The sequence below is a fragment of the Bos javanicus genome, chromosome 7 (genome assembly GCF_032452875.1).
Source record: "Bos javanicus breed banteng chromosome 7, ARS-OSU_banteng_1.0, whole genome shotgun sequence".
Classification (NCBI taxonomy): domain Eukaryota; kingdom Metazoa; phylum Chordata; class Mammalia; order Artiodactyla; family Bovidae; genus Bos; species Bos javanicus.
In genome coordinates, this window is record NC_083874.1 from 52,601,298 (window position 1) to 52,623,611 (window position 22,314).

The 22,314-nt window shown below is 43.4% G+C and overlaps 1 protein-coding gene and 1 long non-coding RNA gene across 2 annotated transcripts in view; one reads left to right on the plus strand and one right to left on the minus strand.

Annotated features, from left to right (window-relative positions):
* Positions 1–87: 87 nt before the first annotated feature.
* On the minus strand, positions 88–10,262 carry GNPDA1 (glucosamine-6-phosphate deaminase 1). Its single transcript, XM_061423812.1, has 7 exons — positions 10,173–10,262; positions 9,172–9,301; positions 5,730–5,831; positions 4,054–4,236; positions 2,887–3,071; positions 1,046–1,220; positions 88–374 (listed from the first exon to the last, which is right to left on the minus strand). The coding sequence occupies exons 2-7, from the start codon at positions 9,293–9,295 to the stop codon at positions 274–276; spliced, it is 870 nt and encodes a 289-aa protein (XP_061279796.1). The 5' UTR covers positions 9,296–9,301; positions 10,173–10,262; the 3' UTR covers positions 88–273.
* A 116-nt stretch (positions 10,263–10,378) lies between these two features.
* The window catches only part of LOC133251408 (uncharacterized), a 56,288-nt gene continuing 44,352 nt past the window's right edge, over positions 10,379–22,314 (plus strand). The window contains exon 1 of the long non-coding RNA XR_009737599.1: positions 10,379–21,772. This is a non-coding gene — a long non-coding RNA (uncharacterized LOC133251408). The remainder of the gene's footprint in view (positions 21,773–22,314) is intronic.

Genomic DNA, 22,314 nt, shown 5'->3' on the forward strand with positions numbered 1-22,314 from the left:
TGTCAGACAGAACAAAAAGCTAAAAACCCCTAGTCAGTGGGGCAGACATCAGAATTATGGAGTGATTCCTTTTTTTTTTCTGATTAAGAGTAAGTTACAAACAAGTAGCTAAACTCCATGACCAAACTCCACGCTGCATAGCCAAGAACAGTTTGTCCACTTATCTGGAGTAACCATACTAGATTAAAGAAATACAATTCTGTCATCCTAAAGACAATTTCCAGAAAGATCCGCCTGTCCCAATGAGGTACTTGATACCAGGATTAGCACAGGCTAATCACTGTATGGTTTCTTAGAAGACTGGCTTTTCTCTATTTCTTTCTCTTTGATACTGTACAAGGGGTCCACCAATTTGTTATGAACAAGCATTAAACCTACAAAAAATTAAAAATAAAAGTTGTTAATGCAGGTAGAGGCAGAGTTCCATTATCAACAGTAACATCCAGGAGCTCTCAAATTTTGTCCTAGAACTGGTACTCATCATCATTTTTCTGTGGGCCCAAATGATAAACATCTTAAGAATAGGAAAAGAATTTGTTATTCCTATTGAATGCTAGAATCCATGGGACTTTTATAAATTCAGTCTCTAGGACAGTTGGCCATTTGTTCACCAAAGAACCAATTCCTATTCGCCTGCTCAGTAAATGAGGATTTTCATGTTTGAAGCAGTGAGTGTCCTCTTTAAGTAGAAGAAAAAAGATCTTCATGACAGTTCAGTGCCTTGACTAGAAGGAAAAGGCCTGTATGAGATCTGAAAAGAGAAAAAACCTGAGGCTCAGTATCACTGCAAGGAGTTTACCAAATTGCCCTAGAACTCCAACTTTGATTTCATTCTTTTCTCCTCCTCAGAGCAAGTAGGTCTCCAAAAATGGACCCTTACAGTCATGGATGGGAAGAAAACACTGTATTCTGGGAGGAGGGTTTGATTTTTTTTTTTAAATCACAGTTGTGAATTACAGTGGTCAGAGCATGCAAGCTAGATCCACTCTTCACTCCTGGCATGTCTGAAGTTGGCTACCTACTCTCTGACCCACCTCACCCTCACCTTTGAAATACTTGACAGTCTTCACTTTCAACTCCAGGGTAGCGTCCTCGTCGCACACAAACACTGTGCGGGGATGCTGCTGGAAGGCAGACACGGTCCACATGTGGTTCACTCCTTCCTCGATGGCCTTGTACAGAGCAAACGCCTTGTGAGCACCTGTGATGAGGATCATCACCTGGGGATCAGAAGACAAGCCTGTGATGGAGGAGAAGGAGCAGCAAAACTGGAAGTCCAGACACCTGAATTCTAGTCTGGCCACCCAAAGTGATCGTAAGGACCACTGTTTTTATATGTCATTGTAAGTCGTTAGCATGGGGCACACTGTGCTCCATGCTCTATGCGCTTTATCACACAAGTAGCCTGAAGTGGGGAGCATCATTATCCCTACCTTCTAGGATAAGGAAGTAGGTTCTGTGATGGGGGTTTAAGTAGCCTGCCCCAGGTCGTTTCTAACCTAGAGTCCATGCTCTTGACCACCACGTAATTGTGCCTTCTGGCACCTCTGATGATGTCTGTGAAAGTGCCCTGTGAACACATGTGCCGTGCACACCGAGGCCCACACCTTATCCCAACTGTTCTGACGCTAGGTCCCAGGGCTTCTAGGGTGGGTGAGTTTTCAGTGACAAACTGAAAAAGAGGGGTCACAATTGGCACTGTCTACAAGGAGGCCTTGGAAGCAATGGTGAGAGTTATCTGTGTGGCTGCTAAGGTTGAATCCAAATAAGGCTGCCCCTTAATTTGGTCACTTTTCAATTCAGAGTATTAGACCTGCTCATGTGACTTGGAGTAATGCTTTTTGTCTAAGTAAAACAGGCACAGACTCCCCTCAACGCTTAAAATATCAAGATGTCAAGTGTTGGAAAGTGATTACAAATAGCTCTCAATATACCCTTTCATTGTAATTCACTTGTATCATGGAGTTGTGAGCAGGATCTACTGTTCCTTGCTTGAAAGATGAAAAAACAGAGGCACAAAGAGAAATGTGACTTGGACGCCAGAATTCATTTTCAAAAAGAGAATTTCCAGATTTCCAGCCCCAGGTCCTTTCTGCACACTGCAGGAACAGCCCTCAAACCACAGTTATTTACCAAAAACAGCAAAATGATATCCCTAGGTACTGATTCAAGGTTACCCAACAGAAATCTGCTGCCGTTTCACAAAAGTTCATTTTAGACAGGAAATCTTTTTCACTGATTTACATGTTTGTTTACAGACTTGGGCAAGGAAAAGTTGAAGCTAAAATTTCTGTAGCTGCTTCTCACTGAATATATCAGAAATGAAGAGAAAAAGCTTCTAATGAAAGTAAGGAAACTGGAGCCACCAAAAAATCCTAATGATACCCAGATTTCTATGGAAAGACTTACTAAATTCAGGTCAAGATACTATTTCTATCACACTTCTCCACATTTATGAATCTCTACACACAGGGCTATAAGCACAAGCATCTTGCAGTTGCAGGGGGAGCTCCCTTCAAGCAGTGACTGACCGCCACCAACTGCAGGGAACCAGAGGGCCCCCTCAGTACCTGGGCAGGTACAAATTCATATTCTAACATTAGTGATGCTGGGTAAGCAGAGACTAGGAGCCTGCAGCTTTCTGGGCAGTCACTGTCGAAAGGTTTCACCTCACACTGGGAAGAATGGTTACTTCCAGAGAAGGAGAACAGTGAAGGGTCTCAGTTGGGACTTTAGCCTTATTTATAATGTCTTCATTTTTAATAAAAGTGAATTCAGGTGGTACTTGTATAGTTAAAATTAGCAGCAAAAAGACATGCCTAGCTCCGCTCCCCCTCCCCCTCCCCCCAGGCCAATGAAAGGCCTATGAATCCCTTGCACCCTTACCTCTCTAGCATCCATGACAGTGCCCACGCCCACCGTCAGGGCCATAGTGGGCACCTTGGCAAGATCTCCATCGAAGAACCTAGCATTGGCTAGGATGGTGTCCATGGCCAGCGTCTTCACACGGGTCCTAGATACCAGACTGGAGCCCGGCTCGTTGAAGGCAATGTGTCCGTCAGGGCCGATGCCTGCCCAAGAGAGATGGGGCAGCCCTGTTGATACCAGGGATCCAAGACTTCAAGAATGGACAATTCCTCCTTCCCCACTTAGGGTCTGAAAAAAATCCTTGAAAACCGTGTCTCTTACCTCATTCAATTAAGATAACACTTTAAGCATCTGATCTTCCCCTCTTGTTTCTAGCTGAGGCATACACACACATTGTTAACTTGCTAACCCCCTCAGAAAGCTAAGGAGAGAGCAATTCAAAAAGCTTCTGCCCCCCAGATCATCCAAGTGTAACTTTTCTCTTGTCTGCCACTAGTCATGGGTCCCGCTGCTCGGACAGTCACACTGAATAAAACATATACAAGGCCTGGAAAGGGGCTGCCAGGTTTATAATATCTCAAAACATGAGCATTCCTAGCCTCTTCCTCCCCACTTGGAAGTAAAGAAGGGTTAAATCTGGAGCAGTAAAAAACTTCAACTTCAGCCTCCCACCTCCACCAGCTGTAGGTGACTCCAGAGGCCATGACAGACGGAAGTGTAAGAGGGCAACTCAGGGTAGGGAGACCCTAGGTCCCCACCCTCTCTCTGCTGCTCTGGCTGGCTGACCCAGGGCAAGTCACAAAACTTCTCTGGGGTTCAGTCGCTATTTATAGTGTGCAGGGGTTGATGGTAGAATCTTTTAGAACTACATGAGTCTGATTTTTAATGTTTAACTGATCAGCCAGTTCCCGTGACTGATCCATAAAACTCTGTCTAGGAAAGGAGAGAATCTGAGTCCAAATCCAAATACCTCACTTTAGATAAGACACTGAAGAAGAGGAGATGCCCCAGATCAGTTTCTGAGCAGCAGGGGCTCCCGCTCTGTGCCTTCCCTGCCACCTCAGGCGAACAAATGACCCCTGCCACTGGCATAGACAGGAAGCTGTTTGGGAGACAGGCATGGGTCTTGTCCTCCTTCTCATGTGTTCCAGCCACCCTGGACACCTGCTGCAGCGTCGAGCTCACCTCCAACAAACAGCTCAATCCCGCCCGCAGCCTTGATCTTCTCTTCAAAGGCATCACACTCAGCCTGCAGGTCAGCTGCATTCCCATCCAGGATGTGAGTGTTTTCTGGGTGGATGTCAATGTGCTTGAAGAAGTTGTTCCACATGAAGGAGTGGTAGCTCTCTGGGTGGTCTCGAGGAAGGCCTGTGGGGCCATGGCTGCACTCAGTCATGCCAGGCTGAGCCAGAGTCCGCCTCCCAAAGATGCCAGGATACCTCCTGACCCCCAGAGACACTTTCAGGGAAGAGCCTATCAGGGAGGCTGGGGCCCCAGCCCTCCCACCCCCAGCCACTCAGGATAGGCTGAGCTGGTATCCTTGTCTGCTCATGACCATGGGACTAGGCCCTCATTCTGATCTCCTTTCACAGGGGAATGGCCAGAGGCTGCAGGCTAGGGTCATTCTGGGCCTCTAGAGGTGGGCTAGCCTCCTGGGGGGTAACGACTGGGTCCATCTAGGGAAGGAAGCAAGCATACCCCTTACCCTATGCCTCCTACCGCACCATTCATTCCCAGTTACACCCTGCTCAGCCTGAACCCCAACCTGAACACCAGGGGGCTGGCGAGAATTAATTTCAGGGCTTCCCAAAAAGCATGTTTTTCAGTCAAGAAGAATGTTTAAAATGCATGTTTCAGGGGCTGGGTATGGAGAAGGAAATGGCAATCTACTCCAGTATTCTTGCCTGGAGAATCCCATGGATGGAGGAGCCTGGTAGGCTGCAGTCCATGGGGTTGCTAAGAGTCGGACATGACTGAGCGACTTCACTTTCACCTTTCACTTTCATGCATTGGAGAAGGAGATGGCAACCCACTCCAGTGTTCTTGCCTGGAGACTCCCAGGGACGGGGAGCCTGGTGGGCTGCCATCTATGGGGTCACACAGAGTCGGACATGACTGAAGCAACTTAGCAGCAGCAGCAGGGATTGGGGGAGTGGGGAAATGAGTAGTTGATGTTTAATAGCTAGAGTTTTAGTTTTGCAAGATAAAGAGAGTTCTGGAAATTGGTTGCACAACAGTGTGAAAGTACTTAATGCCAAACTGTACACAGAAAGACAGTTAAGATGGTAAGTTTTATGTTATGTGTAGTTTACCACAATTAAAAAAAAAAGAACCTTTCAAGTGAAACCATTACAAGATGATGGTAAGGCGGTACAGAGGGTGACAGGAGTCCAAGGTGCCACTTTTAAAGACACCAGTCTCAGCTACCCTCCCAGTATACTTGGCAGGAAGGGGACTGGAAGATGAACAGAAGAAAGTCCAGACACAGACAGTGGGGGGACATGCCCCAGCCATGGGACCCCAGATCCCATTTGCAGTCATTTGTTCCAGAAAGAAATTGCATGGAGTTGGGGAGGAGACAGAGGGGGCAATATGCTAAAGTTTATCAAGTGTCTGCTTCTATAGAACAGAAGCTTCCACATCTGTTATATCACTTAATGCTTACAGCCCAAAACGTCAGCTTCATTAGCTTCGTGTCATAGCTGAAGAAACCAAGGCCTGGAGGATGTGGTATCACCAATTGAGCCTACCACCAAATGTCACTGGTTCAGAGATGTCCCCAATCCTTTCCTGGTTGATACTGTGAGGCGAGAGTATGACTTTTCTGGAATCAGGTAAGACCATGAAAGACAAAGACTCACCCACATACTCATCCATGTTGAAAGTCTTCACATATTTGAAGGACAGGTCTCCATTCTTATAGTATTCAATCAGTTTCTTGTAGCAGCCAAGTGGGGTGCTCCCTGCAAGAGAGGCCACAGCAATGAATTCCCTTCATTGCCCCAGAGGGCAACCAGGAATGAATCAGGGATGCTTCATTAGGAATACCTGTCAGATCTGAAGTCCTACCCAATGCTCAATCCCAACTGCCATCCATTAAGTTGCTGGTTTAATAACCTATTTTCCCCCTAGACTGCAAGCTCCAGGAGGGCAGGGCTATGTTTGTCTTGTTCACTGCTGAATCCCTAGCACTTAAAGCACTGACAATTGAAATGACTGTGATTAGCACCTGAGTGAATGTCAGACTTAATTGCCAACACGATATTCCCTGAGCAACCAGTATGTGAGAGGTACATTATGGGCATGCGGAGAAGTGACAGACTCAGCAGCCACCCTGGAGGAGCTCACTGTCTAGAAGAGGGGACACATTACACCACGTAATGTCAGCTGTGGTACAGGCTAGCCTGTGGGTTTGGGGAGACTTCCCCTTGGAGCAGCAAACTCTTGAGTGCAGTCTCATTAAAAAGTCATAAACCCATAAAGAGGCAAGAGGACTACTGTAGATTAAGAAACTAGATATGCATGAAGTCTGACTGGACATTGGATTAATTTTTTAAAAACTACAAATAATAAATGAACAATTAGAGGGAAAATTAATATAGTTTGTATTAGATGATATTGTGAAATGATTTTTAATTCCCCTAGGTATGATAGTAGTATTGTGGTTATATAAGAGAATGTCTTTATTCTGAGGAGTTATGTGCTAAAGGGCTTAGAGGTAAAAGACTTAGAGGATCTCTGGACCTTTCAAGTGGCTTATAAGGAGTGTGTGTGTATGTATAGACAGAACATGAGCCACAAGATATGAAAGTAAATATGCAAAATGTTAACTGGTGAATCCATATAAACGGTACCTATTCTTTCAGCTTTTTTGAATATGTGAAACTGCTAAAAATAAAAAGATGGAAAGAAAAAAGCCCCACCCAAACCAAGTCATTCTTTTCATAACCCACTAATGGCTTCTGAATAATACCCAGTCCTAACACAGGCTCTGTATAACCTGGCCCCTGGCTGCCTCCCGCCTGCCTCAGGAATCCTGCTTCAAGCAGTTTCACCTCAGGGCCTTTGCACATGGGGTTTGTTCCCTTTGCCAACATTGCTACCCTACCAGTATCTGCACAGCCAACTCACCTCTTTAGGGCCTTTACTCAGAGACTTTCCCTGTCCCCATATCCAACACTAACTCCCACCCCTTCCTTAGGGAACTTCCCACATTCCCTATCACTTGCCCTGCTTCATTTTCTCCTTCCCTCTTATCACCATCCAGTCTACTCTGTATTTTGCTAATTCACTTGTTTATGATCTGTTTCTCCCACTATAAGCTTTAGGAAGGCAGGAATTTGTGTTCTTCTTATTCATTGCTGTATCTCTAGCATTGAAAACAGTTTGGCATATAGCAGGTATTCGAAAAATATCTGCTGAATGAATGGCAGCAGCCCCATTCACACAAAATAACCAGCTTGTCTCTGTGACATGGTCTTAGCTATGCCTGGGCTACACAGCTTCCCTGTCCTCCCCCTGAATTTTGTCATGTACATTTTCCAAACTTCTAGCCTTCCCATCAATCCTGTGTGTTGTTGTTGATCAGGCACTAAGTTGTGTCTGACTCTTCACGACCCCATGGACTGTAGCACACCAGCCTCCTCTGTCCTCCACTATCTATTGAAGTTTGCTCAAATTCATGTCCATCGAGTCAGTGATGCTGTCTAACCATCTCATCCTCTGACACCCTCTTCTCCTTTTGCCTTCAATCTTTCCCAGCATCAGGGTCTTTTCCAATGAGTCAGCTCTTCGAATCAGATGGCCAAAGTACTGGAGCTTCAGCTTCAGCATCAGTCCTTCAGTGACTATTCAGGGTTGATTTCCTTTAGGATTGACTGGTTTGATCCTGTTGAGCTCCCCAATATCTAGCCAATAAATTCCTTTTCTTCTTAAATTAGCCAGAGTAGGTTTTGGTAGCTTCCACCCAAAACCCGGACTGGTGCTTCATCTAACAGGAGTATTCCAAGGAACCCACATGGAAATGCTGTGCTGGTTCAAGTGTGATAGTAAAGAAGGGGTCAGGTCTTCGACAGCCCTAATACCACTCTGAGGGCGCTGGATCTATTTTGCAAATGACGCAGCAATGGGGAGGGGTTTCAGTAGAAGCCCAGACTCCAGCCTAGTCTGGCTGTACAGTTAGAAAACAGGATGTTAGTGCAGCCCCGTCCTAGTCTGAGATGTTAGTGGTTTCACAGGCACCTGCATATACTCTTCCCACAAACCTCTTGAGCAGAGATGGGGAAACTTCAGCCCACAGGCCAGATCTAGCGTACTGCCTGTTTTTGTAGCATTCATAAATTAAAGGACAGTTTAAAAAACAAAAGAATATTGTGACATATGAAAATTATATAAGCTCAAACTTCAGTGTTGGTAAAGTTTCACTGGCAGACAGCATGCTCATTTATGTATTGTCTAGGACTGTTTTTGAGCTACAAGGACAGAGTTAAGTGATTGCAATCACTGGTTATATGGCCAGTGAAGTGTAAAATATTTATTATTTGGCTGTATATAGAAAAAGCTTGAAGACTCAACCAATAGTATATGGGCCACTGAGGCAAATCCACCCCATCTCTGAAATCAGAACATTTGCCTTGACGAGCTAGAATCAAAATATCCTCCAATAAAGGCAGCATTCTGATTTTTTCCCCAAAGAAATTGGGACTGTTTTTCACTTAGGTTCTATGTTTAATTAAGTCTTACAGAAATTGCTTTGAGTGACTCAATTCTCCCAAAGACGATGCTTAGTTATTAGCACTATAGGTGCAGAGAAGAGAAATTAATTCATTACATAAAATGTATGTCTTAAGGTATTTGGACTTAATTCTGTTAAGGACACTTGGCTCCCAGGGCTGACTTAGAATATAGCCTAAAAATCAAAGTTTTTCGTGCCTAACCAAGATCCCTTCTACTCCAGGATTCTTCAGGAGCAGGCAGCAACAAAACAATCCCCAGAGGAAGCTTAGCTGCTGCTAAGTTGCTTCAGTCGTGTCCGACTCTGTGCGACCCCATAGACGGCAGCCCACCAGGCTCCTCCATCCATGGGATTTTCCAGACAAGAGTACTGGAGTGGGGTGCCATTGCCTTCTCCGCCAGAGGAAGCTAGGTTCTCTGTTTTGTATGCCCAGGGCGCAGGGGAGTTGTTCATTCATAGGGGCAGTACCTTAGAGCCCTCCTTGCAGTTCCTTGTCTGAATGAGCCTACCTACCTGGACCCTTGAGAGCCCCTAATGCCTTTGCCCACTCTCCCCATCCCACAACGCACCAGTAGGGAGCCCCAGGGTGAAGTACTTGTCTGGCCCTGGGTTAAACTGGATGATGCGGTTCCTGATGTATTTGGCCGCCCACTCACTGGCCTGAGAATAGTGGTCCAGGATGATGAGCTTCATCGTGTCCTGCAGAGGCAGGTGACAGAAACAATTATTAGTAAGACATAAGGAGAAAGGGGTGGAGGTGGTTGTGATGGAGGGGTAAGCCCCTTTCTCTAGGCTGAGCCAGGAAGAGGAAGGCTTTTTCAGTTCACAGGAATATCAAAAAGCTGGGCCAAGTGCCTCCACCACCCAGCAGGAGGCGCTGCTGCGGGACAGACCTGGGGTCCAATCTCGGTTCCTCTATTTATCACTGCAGGACCTTGGTTAAGGATCCAAGTTCTTTGAGCCTGTTTTCTCTTAACTTGAATATGGGGACAACAGCACCTACCTGAGAGATTTCATGATGGTGAATATTAAATGAGAAAATGCCTGTAAAGCACATAGTATTCAACATAATATGTTGGCTAGTATCTTGTAGCTCGACCCAGGCCCGTGTTCCCTTTCTTGACGACCCTCACCTGGCTAGATGCTATGCTCTACCCTTGAACAACTCCTCACTAAACAGGTCATGGGATCATCTTGGATCACTAGAGTAGGTGACGGACTGGAGAGGTGTGTTCTCTTTCAGTACCAGAGAGGGGTGTTCCTACGGGCCGGCCTTGCTTTGTGAATCCTGTTTCCACCAAAGAACACAGGGTAAAGGCAATCGCTCAGGAATTAGGGCGTCTACTCCTCCCCCAGCTGCGGTCAAATCAGAGTGGAAAGGCCCGAGGCTGAGGTGGCTGGGTCTGCGATTCATGGGGTTTCCCCCCCACCCCAATGGCAATCCCATCGCCCTCCCAGGGAGGAGGTCCAAGCAGATTGCTGGGAATCCCGGCCCCGGGGTGCCGGAGGCTGGGCAGGACCCGGACCTCGCCCGCGAAGAGGGTCCCTGCGGACCCAGCTCCCCACTTACACAGATGCCTCCCGCGGCGGCTGCAGCGACTGCGCCGGCAGCCCCGCCCCGCGCGGGTCATGTGGCTGCAGGTCACGCGGTGGCGCGCTCGGTCGCCTGGGCTGATTCTGAGGGGCCGCGGCTCCGCGGAAGCGTCTGACCCGCGGGCCAGGGGCCGCCCACTCTCATTTGAGTTCCGGGGCTGAGTAGGCCTGGGTGGCGGCGGAGAGGGTGGGTGGGAAACGGGACCCGGAGACTGGTTTGGTGGAAGAGAGAGACGGGAGGGGGGGTCCCAGGTTGCTCCCAGGGATGCAGTCCCCCGGGCGGGGGTTCTGGGACCAGGTTTTCAGTTTTGGGGGTGAGGCCGGGCAGGAAGAGTAGAATCTCTTCCTCTAGGGTTGAGCTTGTCTCTGACCTTTATTTTTTTAGATGTCATTTCTTTACCTAGATAGTACTGCTTTTTTTGTTTTCAATATAATTGGATTTTTTTCTACCTCTAGGGGAGAAAAAAAAATCAGTCTTTGCAGCAGTATAAACTAGAGAAAAACGTAAACTCTTGGTCTCCTCTATTCCTCCACCCTGAGATCATGTTAACAGTTTAGACTACATCCTCAGTGAATTTTCGTTAAGATCCTTATATTTTACAAAAATGAGAACATACCAAACGGGCCATCCCAAGGCAGCTGGGCGCCCATGTCTTGCAGTTCCCCTGACTCGGCTCGCCCTTTCCTTTTGGGCCCCGCTGCGGCTCCATCTTCTGGTGAGACCCTGATGAGCTGGGACTGTGCAGCGAACACAAGTTCTGGGTACTTGTTCTTTGGCTTCACTGTTGGTGTAGGGTTTTTTGTTTGTTTGTTTTGCTTTATTTATTTTTTAAATTTAGTTAGAAATCTCATCTCAGACTGAGGATTGCAGATGTTTCTCAGTGAGGTTCCCACCCTATTCCAAATACTTCAGATAATAGGCTGCTAGTCAGCAGCTGGTCAGTTGCCTTCAGAAAGGTCTAGAAAGTGACCTTAATTGGGCCTTAATCAGTCCTTATCTTTAAGGACTTGCAATGCAGAAGACCTAGGTTTGATCCCTGGATCAGGAAGATCCCCTGGAGAAGGAAATGGCAACCCACTCTAGTATTCTTGCCTGGAGAATCCCGTGAATAGAGGAGCCTGGCGGGCTATAGCCCATGGGATCACAAGAGTCAGACACAGCTTAGTGACTAAGCTTTCTGTAGGGAACCAGTGCTGGTATCTGTTAACTCTGGAGACTCTGGAGTCCGCATGGGAACTAATCAGAAACGCCTGGGTTTGAATTCTGTTCTTGCCAATATCCACTTCTTGAGTGAGTGACTCAAGCCAATGACTCCCCTTCCCCAGTTCTTAATTTTCTTCTCTGGAACTTGGGGATTGAGTGGAAATTAAGTGATACTGACCTCATGTGGCTATTGTGAGCATTAAATGAAATACAGTGAGCCCTCCATGTCCATTGTTCCACATGCACAAATTCAACCAAACTTGGATAGAAAATATTTGAAAAACAATTTTTAAAGTTCCTAAAAAAGCAAAACTTGTTTTGCTGTGTGCCCGGCAACTGTTTACATAATATTTAGGTTGTCTTAGGGATTATAAATAATCTAGAGGTGATTAAAATATACAGGAGGTTGTATATAGGTTATATGCAAATACTGTGTCATTTTATGTAAGAGACTTGAGCTGGTGTGGATTTTGGTATTTGTGGGGGTCCTTGAAGCAATCCCCTGGGAAACCGATGGCTGACTATGTTATCATAGATCCATGATACCCTTTTATTTCCTCCTCCCCTCCTTCAGTTCAGTTCAGTTCAGTCGCTCAGTCGTGTCCGACTCTTTGCTGCTGCTGCTAAGTCACATCAGTCGTGTCCGACTCTGTGCAACCCCATGAATCGCAGCATGCCAGGCCTCCCTGTCCATCACGAACTCCCGGAGTCTACCCAAACCCATGTCCATCGAGTTGGTGATGCCATCCAGCCATCTCATCCTCTGTCGTCCCCTTCTCCTCCTGCCCCAATCTTTCCCAGCATTAGGGTCTTTTCCAGTGAATCAACTCTTCTCATGAGGTGGCCAAAGTATTGGAGTTTCAGCTTCAACATCAGTCCTTCCAATAAACACCCAGGTCTGATCTCCTTTAGGATGGACTGGTTGGATCTCCTTGCAGTCCAAGGGACTCTCAAGAGTCTTCTCCAGCACCATAGTTCAAAAGCATCAATCCTTCAGCGCTCAGCTTTCATCACCGTCCAACTCTCACATCCATACATGACTACTGGAAAAACCATAGCCTTGACTAGACGGACCTTTGTTGGCAAAGTAATGTCTCTGCTTTTCAATGTGCCATCTAGGTTGGTCATAACTTTCCTTCCAAGGAGTAAGCGTCTTTTAATTTCATGGCTACAATCACCATCTGCAGTGATTTCAGAGCCCCCAAAAATAAAGTCAGCCACTGTTTCCACTGGTTCCCCATCTATTTCCCATGAAGTGATGGGACCGGATGCCATGATCTTCATTTTATGAACGTTGAGCTCTAAACCAACTTTTTTAATCTCCTTCACTTTCATCAAGAGACTTTTTAGTTCCTCTTCACTTTCTGCCATAAGGGTGATGTCATCTGCATATCTGAGGTTACTGATATTACTCCTGGCAATCTTGATTCCAGCTTGTGCTTCTTCCAGCCTAGCGTTTCTCATGATGTACTCTGCATATAAGTTAAATAAACAGGGTGACAATATATAGCCTTGATGTACTCCTTTTCCTATTTGGAACCAGTCTGTTGTTCCACGTCCAGTTCTAACTGTTGCTTCCTGACCTGCATACAGATTTCTCAAGAGGCAGGTCAGGTGGTCTGGTATTCCCATCTCTTTCAGAATATTCCACAGTTTATTGTGATCCACACAGTCAAAGGCTTTGGTATAGTCAATAAAGCAGAAATAGATGTTTTTCTGGAACTCTCTTCCTTTTTCTATGATCCAGTGGATGTTGGTAATTTGATCTCTGGTTCCTCTGGCTTTTCTAAAATCAGCTTGAACATCTGGAAGTTCACAGTTCACATATTGCTGAAGCCTGGCTTGGAGAATTTTGAGCATTACTTTACTAGCGTGTGAGATGAGTGCAATTAAATACTCTCTAATCTAACCTTCTGCCCTCCTCGGACTCCTCCCACTCCATGCCTGGGTTTATACTGTTACCTATACTCATCCTCCCATCCTCTTGTTTTAGAACTAAAGTTGTCTAATTAAAAGAATTGTGAGTACGCCCCTTACCCCAATTTTTTTGTTTGTGAGTTCATCTATATAATCTTTGTTCCTTGTCATTCCTTCCCGTCATGAAGGCAGTTGTGATGCCTGGAGCAGGGGAAGCTATATTATAACTGTGAGGCAACGAGCATGAAACTAGACTGGAGGATAGAAAGAACTTAAGTCTTTGATATTTGACAAGTGCTAGGAGAAGGCAGTGGCACCCCACTCCAATACTCTTGCCTGGAAAATCCCATGGATGGAGGAGCCTGGTGGGCTGCAGTCCATGGGGTCGCTAAGAGTTGGACACGACTGAGCGACTTCACTTTCACTTTCACTTTTCACTTTCAAGCATTAAGAAGGAAATGGCAACCCACTCCAGTATTCTTGCCTGGAGAATCACAGGGATGGGGGAACCTGGTAGGCTGCCGTCTGTGGGGTCACACAAAGTTGGACACGACTGAAGTAACTTAGCAGCAGCAGCAGACCTCCTACCGGAGAAGGCAATGGCACCCCACTCCAGTGCTCTTGACTGGAAACTCCCATGGATGGAGGAGCCTGGTGGGCTGCAGTCCATGGGGTCGCTAAGCGTCGGACATGACTGAGGACTTCACTTTCACTTTTCACTTTCCTGCATTGGAGAAGGAAATGGTAACCCACTCCAGTGTTCTTGCCTGGAGAATCCCAGGGACGGAGGAGCCTGGTGGGCTGCCGTTTGTGGGGTTGCACAGAGTCGGACACGACTGAAGCGACTTAGCAGCAGCAGCAGCAGACCTCCTACTCCTGACTTCTTCTAAGGAAATAATAAATATCCCTGTGGGATATTTATTTAAGCCACTGCTGGTAGAGTTTTCTGTGACTTAAGATCAAAAACATGACTCACTGTTATAGCAGATGACTCAGGTCAGAAGAAAGAAGATACTTTTCTTCTGTATGAATCTTTCTTCTAATAAAATCCAGGAAAGTTTAGAGCTGTCAGTGAGGGATGTGGAAACAATAGAAAACAGACACAAAGCCCTGTTGACATCAGTTGAGCTGTCTAGATCTAACCATATCCGAAGCCAAATACACTCTGTTGGGTTTAAGTTGGGTGAATAACTGAATACAAAAATAAACATCTTTTTTCCCCTGAGGTTAGTTATGGGATACTCTGGAAGAATATTGAGGTATCTATTGCTGCATAACAGATTACCCCAAAACTTAGTGGCTGAAAACAATAATTACAATAAGGGCTAAAAAGAAATGTGCTATCAAGTCATGAGACCTGGAGGAAACTTAAAATGTGTGTTATTGAAAAGACTATGTATTATAATATTCCTTTTATTTCTTTTTCTTTTCTGATTGCTGTGGCTAAAACTTCCAAAACTGTGTTGAATAGTAGTGGTGAGAGTGGGCACCCTTGTCTTGTTCCTGACTTTAGGGGAAATGCTTTCAATTTTTCACCATTAAGGATAATGTTTGCTGTGGGTTTATCATATATGGCTTTTATTATGTTGAGGTATGTTCCTTCTGTACCTGCTTTCTGGAAAGCTTTTATCATAAATGGGTGTTGAATTTTGTCAAAGGCTTTCTCAGCATCTATTGAGATAATCATATGGTTTTTATCTTTCAGTTTGTTAATGTGGTGTATCACATTGCTTGATTTGCAAATATTGAAGAATCCTTGCTTGCATCCCTGGGATAAAGCCCATTTGGTCATAATGTATGATCTTTTTAATATGCTGTTGGATTCTGTTTGCTAAAATTTTGTTGAGGATTTTTGCATATTTTAATATTCCAACCATATGACTTTCTGGAAAAGGCAGAAGTACAGAGACAGTAAAAAAGATGTTTTCCATGAATTAACAGGAAACAATGGAAACAACAGGGAGGCTGGGATGAATGGGTGGAGTACAGAGATTATAGGGTAGTGAAACTATTCTATATGACACTGTAGTGATGGATACATGTCCTTCATTGTACTTTTGTCTAAACCCTTGTAATGTACAAGAGTGAACTCTGATGTAAACTGGACTTTGGGTGATTATAATGTGTAGGTTCATCACTTGTAACAAGTGCACCACTTTGATCAGTAGTATATTGAATGAAGTCTCATGAGAGATCCTGAACCAGAATCACTCAGCTAAGTCAATCCTGAATTCCTGACCCAAGCTGTAAGGAAATAAACATTTGTTGTTTAAAACTGCTGCATTATAAAGTAATTTGTTATGCTGCAGTAGATATCTAACACACTCAGGAAAATTCCATAGGTGGGATAAATGTTGAGCAAGAGATCAACCAACCCCTGTTTTCTCTCCCCCGTGCCTGGAGGTGCATCGTCTGACCCACCAATGACTCTCCATTCCTCAGGCCATACTTTCCCACATTGTGCTGCCTTCTGCTGTGTTTGTGAATCCCCTGCTTCACAGGCTTCTGCTGTTACTTGCTGTCTTCTCATTATCTGAGGCCATGTCTTAATCTCCATTTCCTATAGCTCTTTCTCACTTTCTTTCTGATCTCACTACTTTCTCACTGATCTTTGCATTTCCCATACCACCTAGCTCAGTACCTTGCATATAAAATCAAAGCCCCACATGTTTCAGAACATTGGCTGTGGAGCTCAGTGGGTTCAGATACTAGATCAACCACTTATTAGCTGGGATGTTTTCTTAATCTCTGTGCCTCAGTTTCCTCAACTGTGAAGTAGGGAAACTTCTTCATAGGGTTGTCATGAGGTTTAAAATAGATTGTCACATGTAAAGCATTTGGAACTATGCCTGAACATGGCAGCTGCTCCATAAATATCACTTATTAGGTTGAATCATACAAAAATTGTCATTTTTATGGATTAGAAACCAAATACTGTCCATTTTACATAGTTTAATCCCATATTATTATTGTTGTTGTTCTTGCACCAGAGTTATATACAGAGAAACAGTCTGGTGACCAAAAGCAATTAGAATTGTTGTTAAGGTCTCTAGAGGAATATCAAAGACAATCCAAATCAGAACTCAGAGCACCTTTTAAAATTCTCCTTGCCTCATTCCTTTTACTGCTAACCAGAAAACCTTTTTCCACTGCTTGTTCTAAATTCTTAACTGAAAAAATCTGCCCCAACACCCCATCACACATAACCAGCCAAAGCAGGTGACTGCCTCACCCTTCCTTCAACTTAATGTCCATTCTCCTTTACCTTACAGTAAATTTCTCTGTCTTTTTTGATGCAGATACCAGAGTTTGGCTTCCCAGTTGTTCTCTTTTCCTCTCTCTCTCATTCCAAAAACCCAGATATGATACTGCCAAAAACTGGCTTCCTAGAGAGCAGGTGAGAAGGGAGTGACTAAGAAGGCAAATGCAAAATTCTTTTTTCTCTGTTTTTAAAAAAATTATTTATGGTAAAAGCAGCATAACATTTACCATCTTAATCATTTTTAAGTGTTCAGCTCGGTATGGTTAGTACACTCATGTTTTACAACTCGTCTCTACAGCTCTTTCATCTTGCAAAACTGAAACTGCATACCCATTAGACAACAGCTCCCCATTTCCTCCTGCCCTGAGCCCATGCAGCCACTACTTTCTGTCTCTACCAATTCATTTACTCTTGTTCCCTCACATACAAAGAATTATATGGCATTTGACTTTTTGCAACTGACTTATTTCACTTAGCATATGTTCTCAAGTTCCATCCACATTGTAGCATGTGTCAGAATGTCCTTCTGTTTAAAGGTTGAAAATTATTCCATTGTGTGTGTGTGTTGTGTATATACACATATATACATACATATCTTTTAATCTCTCCAGGTACACTAGGTTGCTCCTACCTCTTGGCTATTGCAGAATTCCTTTTAAGTGGAGAAATGTGGACAAGTTTAGTAATTTCAGGCTCCTTCACAAGGGGATGACAGTATAATAAGCTGCATGATCATGTGGTTCAGATATTAGATGAGAAAGCAGCTCAGAGTCCCAAGAGAGCCGCATAGATCAAAGCTGGAGAGACCTCGGGCATGTCCAGGAATGCAGGCCAGAGCCACTGTTTGACTTTGATTCCCAGCTCTACCACTTACTGATTGTAACTTCTGGGAAGTCACTTAATTTCTTTCTGCTTAATTGCTTCATCCATAAAATAGGAAAAATAACACCTACCTTATGGTATGTACTATGATTGCCAAGAGTAGTTACCTCAGGGAGGAATAAATGATTTAATACATGTAAGGCACTTAGAACAGTGCCTCGCACTGAGTTAGCTGTCACTAAGGGATCATTGTTATTATTACTAGAGTTTTGAGATGGGCATTGAAAAACAGTTAGGATTTGGTCACTGAAGAGGAGGAGGGTGGCATTATAGACAGAGATGACCAGAAACAGGAAGCCACAGAGGCTGAAGGAATAGTGTTTCCAGATTTAAGAAATATAAACAGGATACCCAATTAAATTTGAATCATTTCTACTTTCTTATGCATATATACTTTGAGATAAAAGAAAATCCTCCATGAGATATACTTACTCTAAAAGCTTTTTTTTACCGGCTGCGCTGTCTTTGTTGCTGCGTGGGGCTTTCCGTAGGAGCAGGGAGTGGGGCTGCTTTCTAGTTGTGATGCACGGGCTTCTCCTTGTAGTGGGTTCTCTTACTGCAGAGCACAGACTCTAACTGATGGGCTTTGGCAGGTACAGCATGTGAGCTCTGTAGTTGTGGCTTTAGTGTTTTCTTGGTATGTGGAATCCTGGACCAGAGATCGAACTCATGTCCCCTGCATTGGTAGGCGGATTCTTACCTCCTGTACCACTAGATAAGTGTCTCTAAAAGCATATTTTTTGTTTATCTGAAATAAATTGCGTCTAAATTAGAGTCCTCTTTCTTTCTTTATATTTCCCCAGTGATTTGGATCTTAATAGGTCGTTGCTTTGCAGGATTTTCTTATAAAATTCCCAAAAGTGATGGTCTAGGCATGTTTCATTTACATTTATAAAATTTTACATATTATTTTTGGCTGTCCTGGGTCTTCATTGCTGCGCTCTGGCTTTCTCTAGTTGCAGCAACCAGGGGCTACTCTTTCATAGTGGTGCATCAGCTTCTCTTGTGGAGCATGGGCTCTAGGTGGTCTGGCTTCAGTTGCTGCAGAAAGCAGGCTTGGTTGCCCTGCAGCATGTGGGATTGGCAGGCGGATTCTTAACCACTGGACCACCAGGGAAGTCCTATTTACATTCTAATGTGATTTCCGTAGTGGTCACAACCAAGTTAACTTGTCCTTGGCCATTGGACTTTCGCTAAGGAGAAATCATGCTCAGTGTAATGTAAACACAATTATAAATTTAGTTAAAATATCCAGCATTGAAGATAAAATTGTTGTTGTGTCAATAGAAATATGTATTTTGGTGAATCACAGCTTCATGATAAAAATGATGTGTTTACTAAATTAGCAATGATCTTGGAATTGCTTGTCACTCACATGTAATTTATTTTTTGTTAGAGGGAAGATAGTTTGAATTTTTAAAAGTTTTTAAAATTAAATTAATTCATGTTTTGGCTGTGCAGCTTATGGGTATCTTAGTTCCCTGACCTGCGATAGGACTCATGCCCCCTGCAGTAGAAGCATGGGGTCTTAACAACTGGACCACCAGGGAAGTCCTTCCCTTTCTTTTATACTGGAGTATAGTTGATTTACAATGCTGTTAGTTTCAGGTGTATGATTTACAATGTTGTGTTAGTTTCAGTTGTAGAGAATAGTGGTTCAGTTATACATATACATATATTCATTCTTTTTCAGATTATTTTCCCATATAGGTAATTATAGAGTATTGAGTAGAGTTCCATGTGCTATACAGTAGGTCCCTGTTGATTCTGTTTTATATATAGTAGTGTGCACATGTTTGTTTGAAGTACAATTGATCTACAACACGGTGTTAGCTCCTGGTACACAACAATGTGATTTGATACTTCTGTATGTTACAAAATGATCACCACAATAACTCTAGTTACCATCTGTCACCATATAAAGACATTACATTATTATTGATTATATTTCTCACACTGTACATTTCATATCCATGATTCTTATTTTGTAACTGGAAGTTATACCTCTTAATCTTCCTCACCTATATCTCTCATTCTTTCACCTCTCTCCCCTCTGGCAACCACCTTTTGTTCTTTGTGTCTATGACTCTGTTTGTTTTGTTAAGTGTGTTCATTTCTTTTGCTTTTAGATTCCAATTCTACATATAATTGAAATCATATAGTATTTGTTTTTCTCAGTCTGAAGTAGCATAATGCCCTCCAGGTCCATCCATATGGTCACCAATGGCAAGATTTCATTCTTTTCTTATGTTTGAATAATATCCATTATATATACATATATACCACTTCTTTATCCATTCATCTATCAGTAGGCACTTAGATTACTTCTAGATCATTGTGGTTTTGGTTTGTATTATTAACTTTTTAATATATATGCAAAAACTACATATTTAATGTATATATTTGATGAGTATGTATAGGCATATGTATTCCCTGGGGAACAGTCATCACAATTAATACATTTATCCATCACCTCCAAAAATTTCCTGTGTCCCTTTGGTTTTAGTGTGTGTGTCTGTGTGTGTGACCAACTCAACTCAGTAAGACTGTCTGCAAAAAATTGCTACTGTTTTTGAAGTCTCATCTGGAAGGCAATTCTACTTGCAGTTGCCTTATATACAAGCTTTTCTCATGAGAAAAATATTGCACAAAACAAAAATAATTTCTGCACTGTGATTCTTTGCTTTTGGCTCTGCCATAAAAGAGGGCTTCCCAGGTGGTGCTAGTGGTAAAGAACCTTCCTGCCAGTGCAGGAGATATCGAGATGCCAGTTTGATCCCCGGGCTGGGAAGGCCCCCTGGAGAAGGAAACTGGCAACTACTCCAGTATTCTTTCCTGGGAAATCCCATGGACAGAGGAGCTTGGTAGGTTACAGTCCAAGGGGTTGCAAATGGTCAGACATGACTTAGGAACTAAACCATCACCACCACCACCATATACACAAAAATAGATATCTGATGATGTGTTAATATTCAAAATATATAAGGAACTCATACAACTAAATAGCAAAAAAGCCTAAACAATCCCCTTTTAAAAATGGGTAGAGGATCTGAATAGATTTTTTATAAATAAGGTATACAGATCGCCAATAGGTACATGAAAAGATACTCAATACCACTAAATCAACAGGAAATGCAAATCAAAACCACAATGAGGTATCATCTCACACTTGTCAGAATGACTATTATTGTGGGAAACAACAAATGTTACTGAGAATGTGGAGAAAAGGGAATCCTCATGCACTGTTTGTGGTAATGTAAATTGGTGCAACGATTATGGAAATCAGTATGGAAGTTCCTCAAAAAATAAAAAACAGAACTGCCATATGATCCCACAATTCTACTCCAAGGTATTTATTTGAAGAAAATGAAAACACTAATTTGAACAGATGTATGCAACCCTGTGTTCACTGCAGCAGTACTTACAATAGGCAAGATATAGAAACAACCTGTGTGTCCATCAATGGATGAATAAAGATGATGCAGCATAGATTACACAATGGAACACTATTCAGTCATAAAAAGAATGAAATCTTGCCATTGGCAACAAAATGGATGGGCCTTGAGGGCATTATGCTAACTGAAATAAAACAAAGACAAAATAGCCCACGACACATATTTAAAACAACAAAAAACCAGGCTCACAGACACAGAGCACAGATTGGTGGTTGCCACAGGTGAAGGAGTAAGGATTAAGAGAAATGGGTGAAAAGGGCCAAAAAGTACAAGTTTCTAGCAATAAAGTAAATAAGTCATGGAGATGTAATGTAAAGCCTGATGCCTTTAAACTTTATCGCATATTTGAAAGTTGCTAAGTAAATCTGAAAAGTCCTCATCACAAAGAAAATTTTCTAACTATATGTTGACAGTTGTTGACTAGACTTGTGATCATTTTGCAATATTTATAAATAGAAAATATTATGTTGCTCACCTGAAACTGTTATATGTCTCTTACACCTCAAGAAAAAAAAAATATTTCTGGAAGGTTGAAAAAAGTAATAAAAACCACTGCAAGAATCAGAGATTGATAATCTCACAGCTGTGAGAGAGTACATCCGTCATTCACAGGTTCAAACTCTCACTATAAACAGCTGGGTCCAACCGTTAAAAGGGCTGCAAAACTGCAAACTAACATACATTGGATTTAACGTCTGGTTTGTTTTTTTAAGGTGAACTTCCTGTTTGCCTAAAAGTAGGAACTGCACTTTTAAGGCAAAGTCCCCCCAGCAAAGCCGGAGCTGATTTTATGAAAGCGTCTGGGAAGCCCGGGAGCGGGGTCTAGTGGATTTTCAGAAGAGAAAGGATTTCAGGAGGTAAGGACTTTTCAGCTGTGTTAATGTATCCGTGGAGCAAGGCTGCCTTTGGCTGGCTGGTTTTCCAGAAAGGTCCTGGGAGTGAGACGCTTGCTGATTGGCTGTCGTCTAGGAGCATGGACACTGTCACTGATTGGCTGGCTTTTGGAGGCTTGGGCCGGCCTGGATTTGCTCACGTGCAGAAGCATAGTTACTGAAGTGAGGGTGTCGCTGATTGGCTGGTTTTCAGGGGAAAAAAATCAGTTATTTCTTATTAACGGTGGTTACTGTTCACGGCATGGGACTATGGCCAAAGAACAGTGTTTTCCTTTCCTGAATGTGCAAATAAATACATTTAATTCTCAGTGACCCGTTTTATTTCCTTCCGCTAAACCTGCAGGAGATCATAAGAGGTTGCCTGAATCTTTATTTGTGGAGATACGTTTTTCAGCTGGTGTTGCCATTTAAGTGATTCAAGCACCAATTACTGTGGAGGAAAAATAGCTGTGACGTATTTTGGTAATTTATTGAAAAAAGCTGTATACAAGACATTCAGGGTGTCC

Bases quoted from the DNA above. Each gene is read 5' to 3' on its own strand.
- GNPDA1 (XM_061423812.1), bottom strand. From the start codon at position 9,295: ATGAAGCTCATCATCCTGGACCACTATTCTCAGGCCAGTGAGTGGGCG. The intron at 3,072-4,053 runs GTGAGCTCGACG...TCTCTTGGGCAG, and splicing joins GATTGAGCTGTTTGTTGGAG to GCATCGGCCCTGACGGACAC. The intron at 375-1,045 runs GTGAGGGTGAGG...AATTTTTTGTAG, and splicing joins GACTGTCAAGTATTTCAAAG to GTTTAATGCTTGTTCATAAC.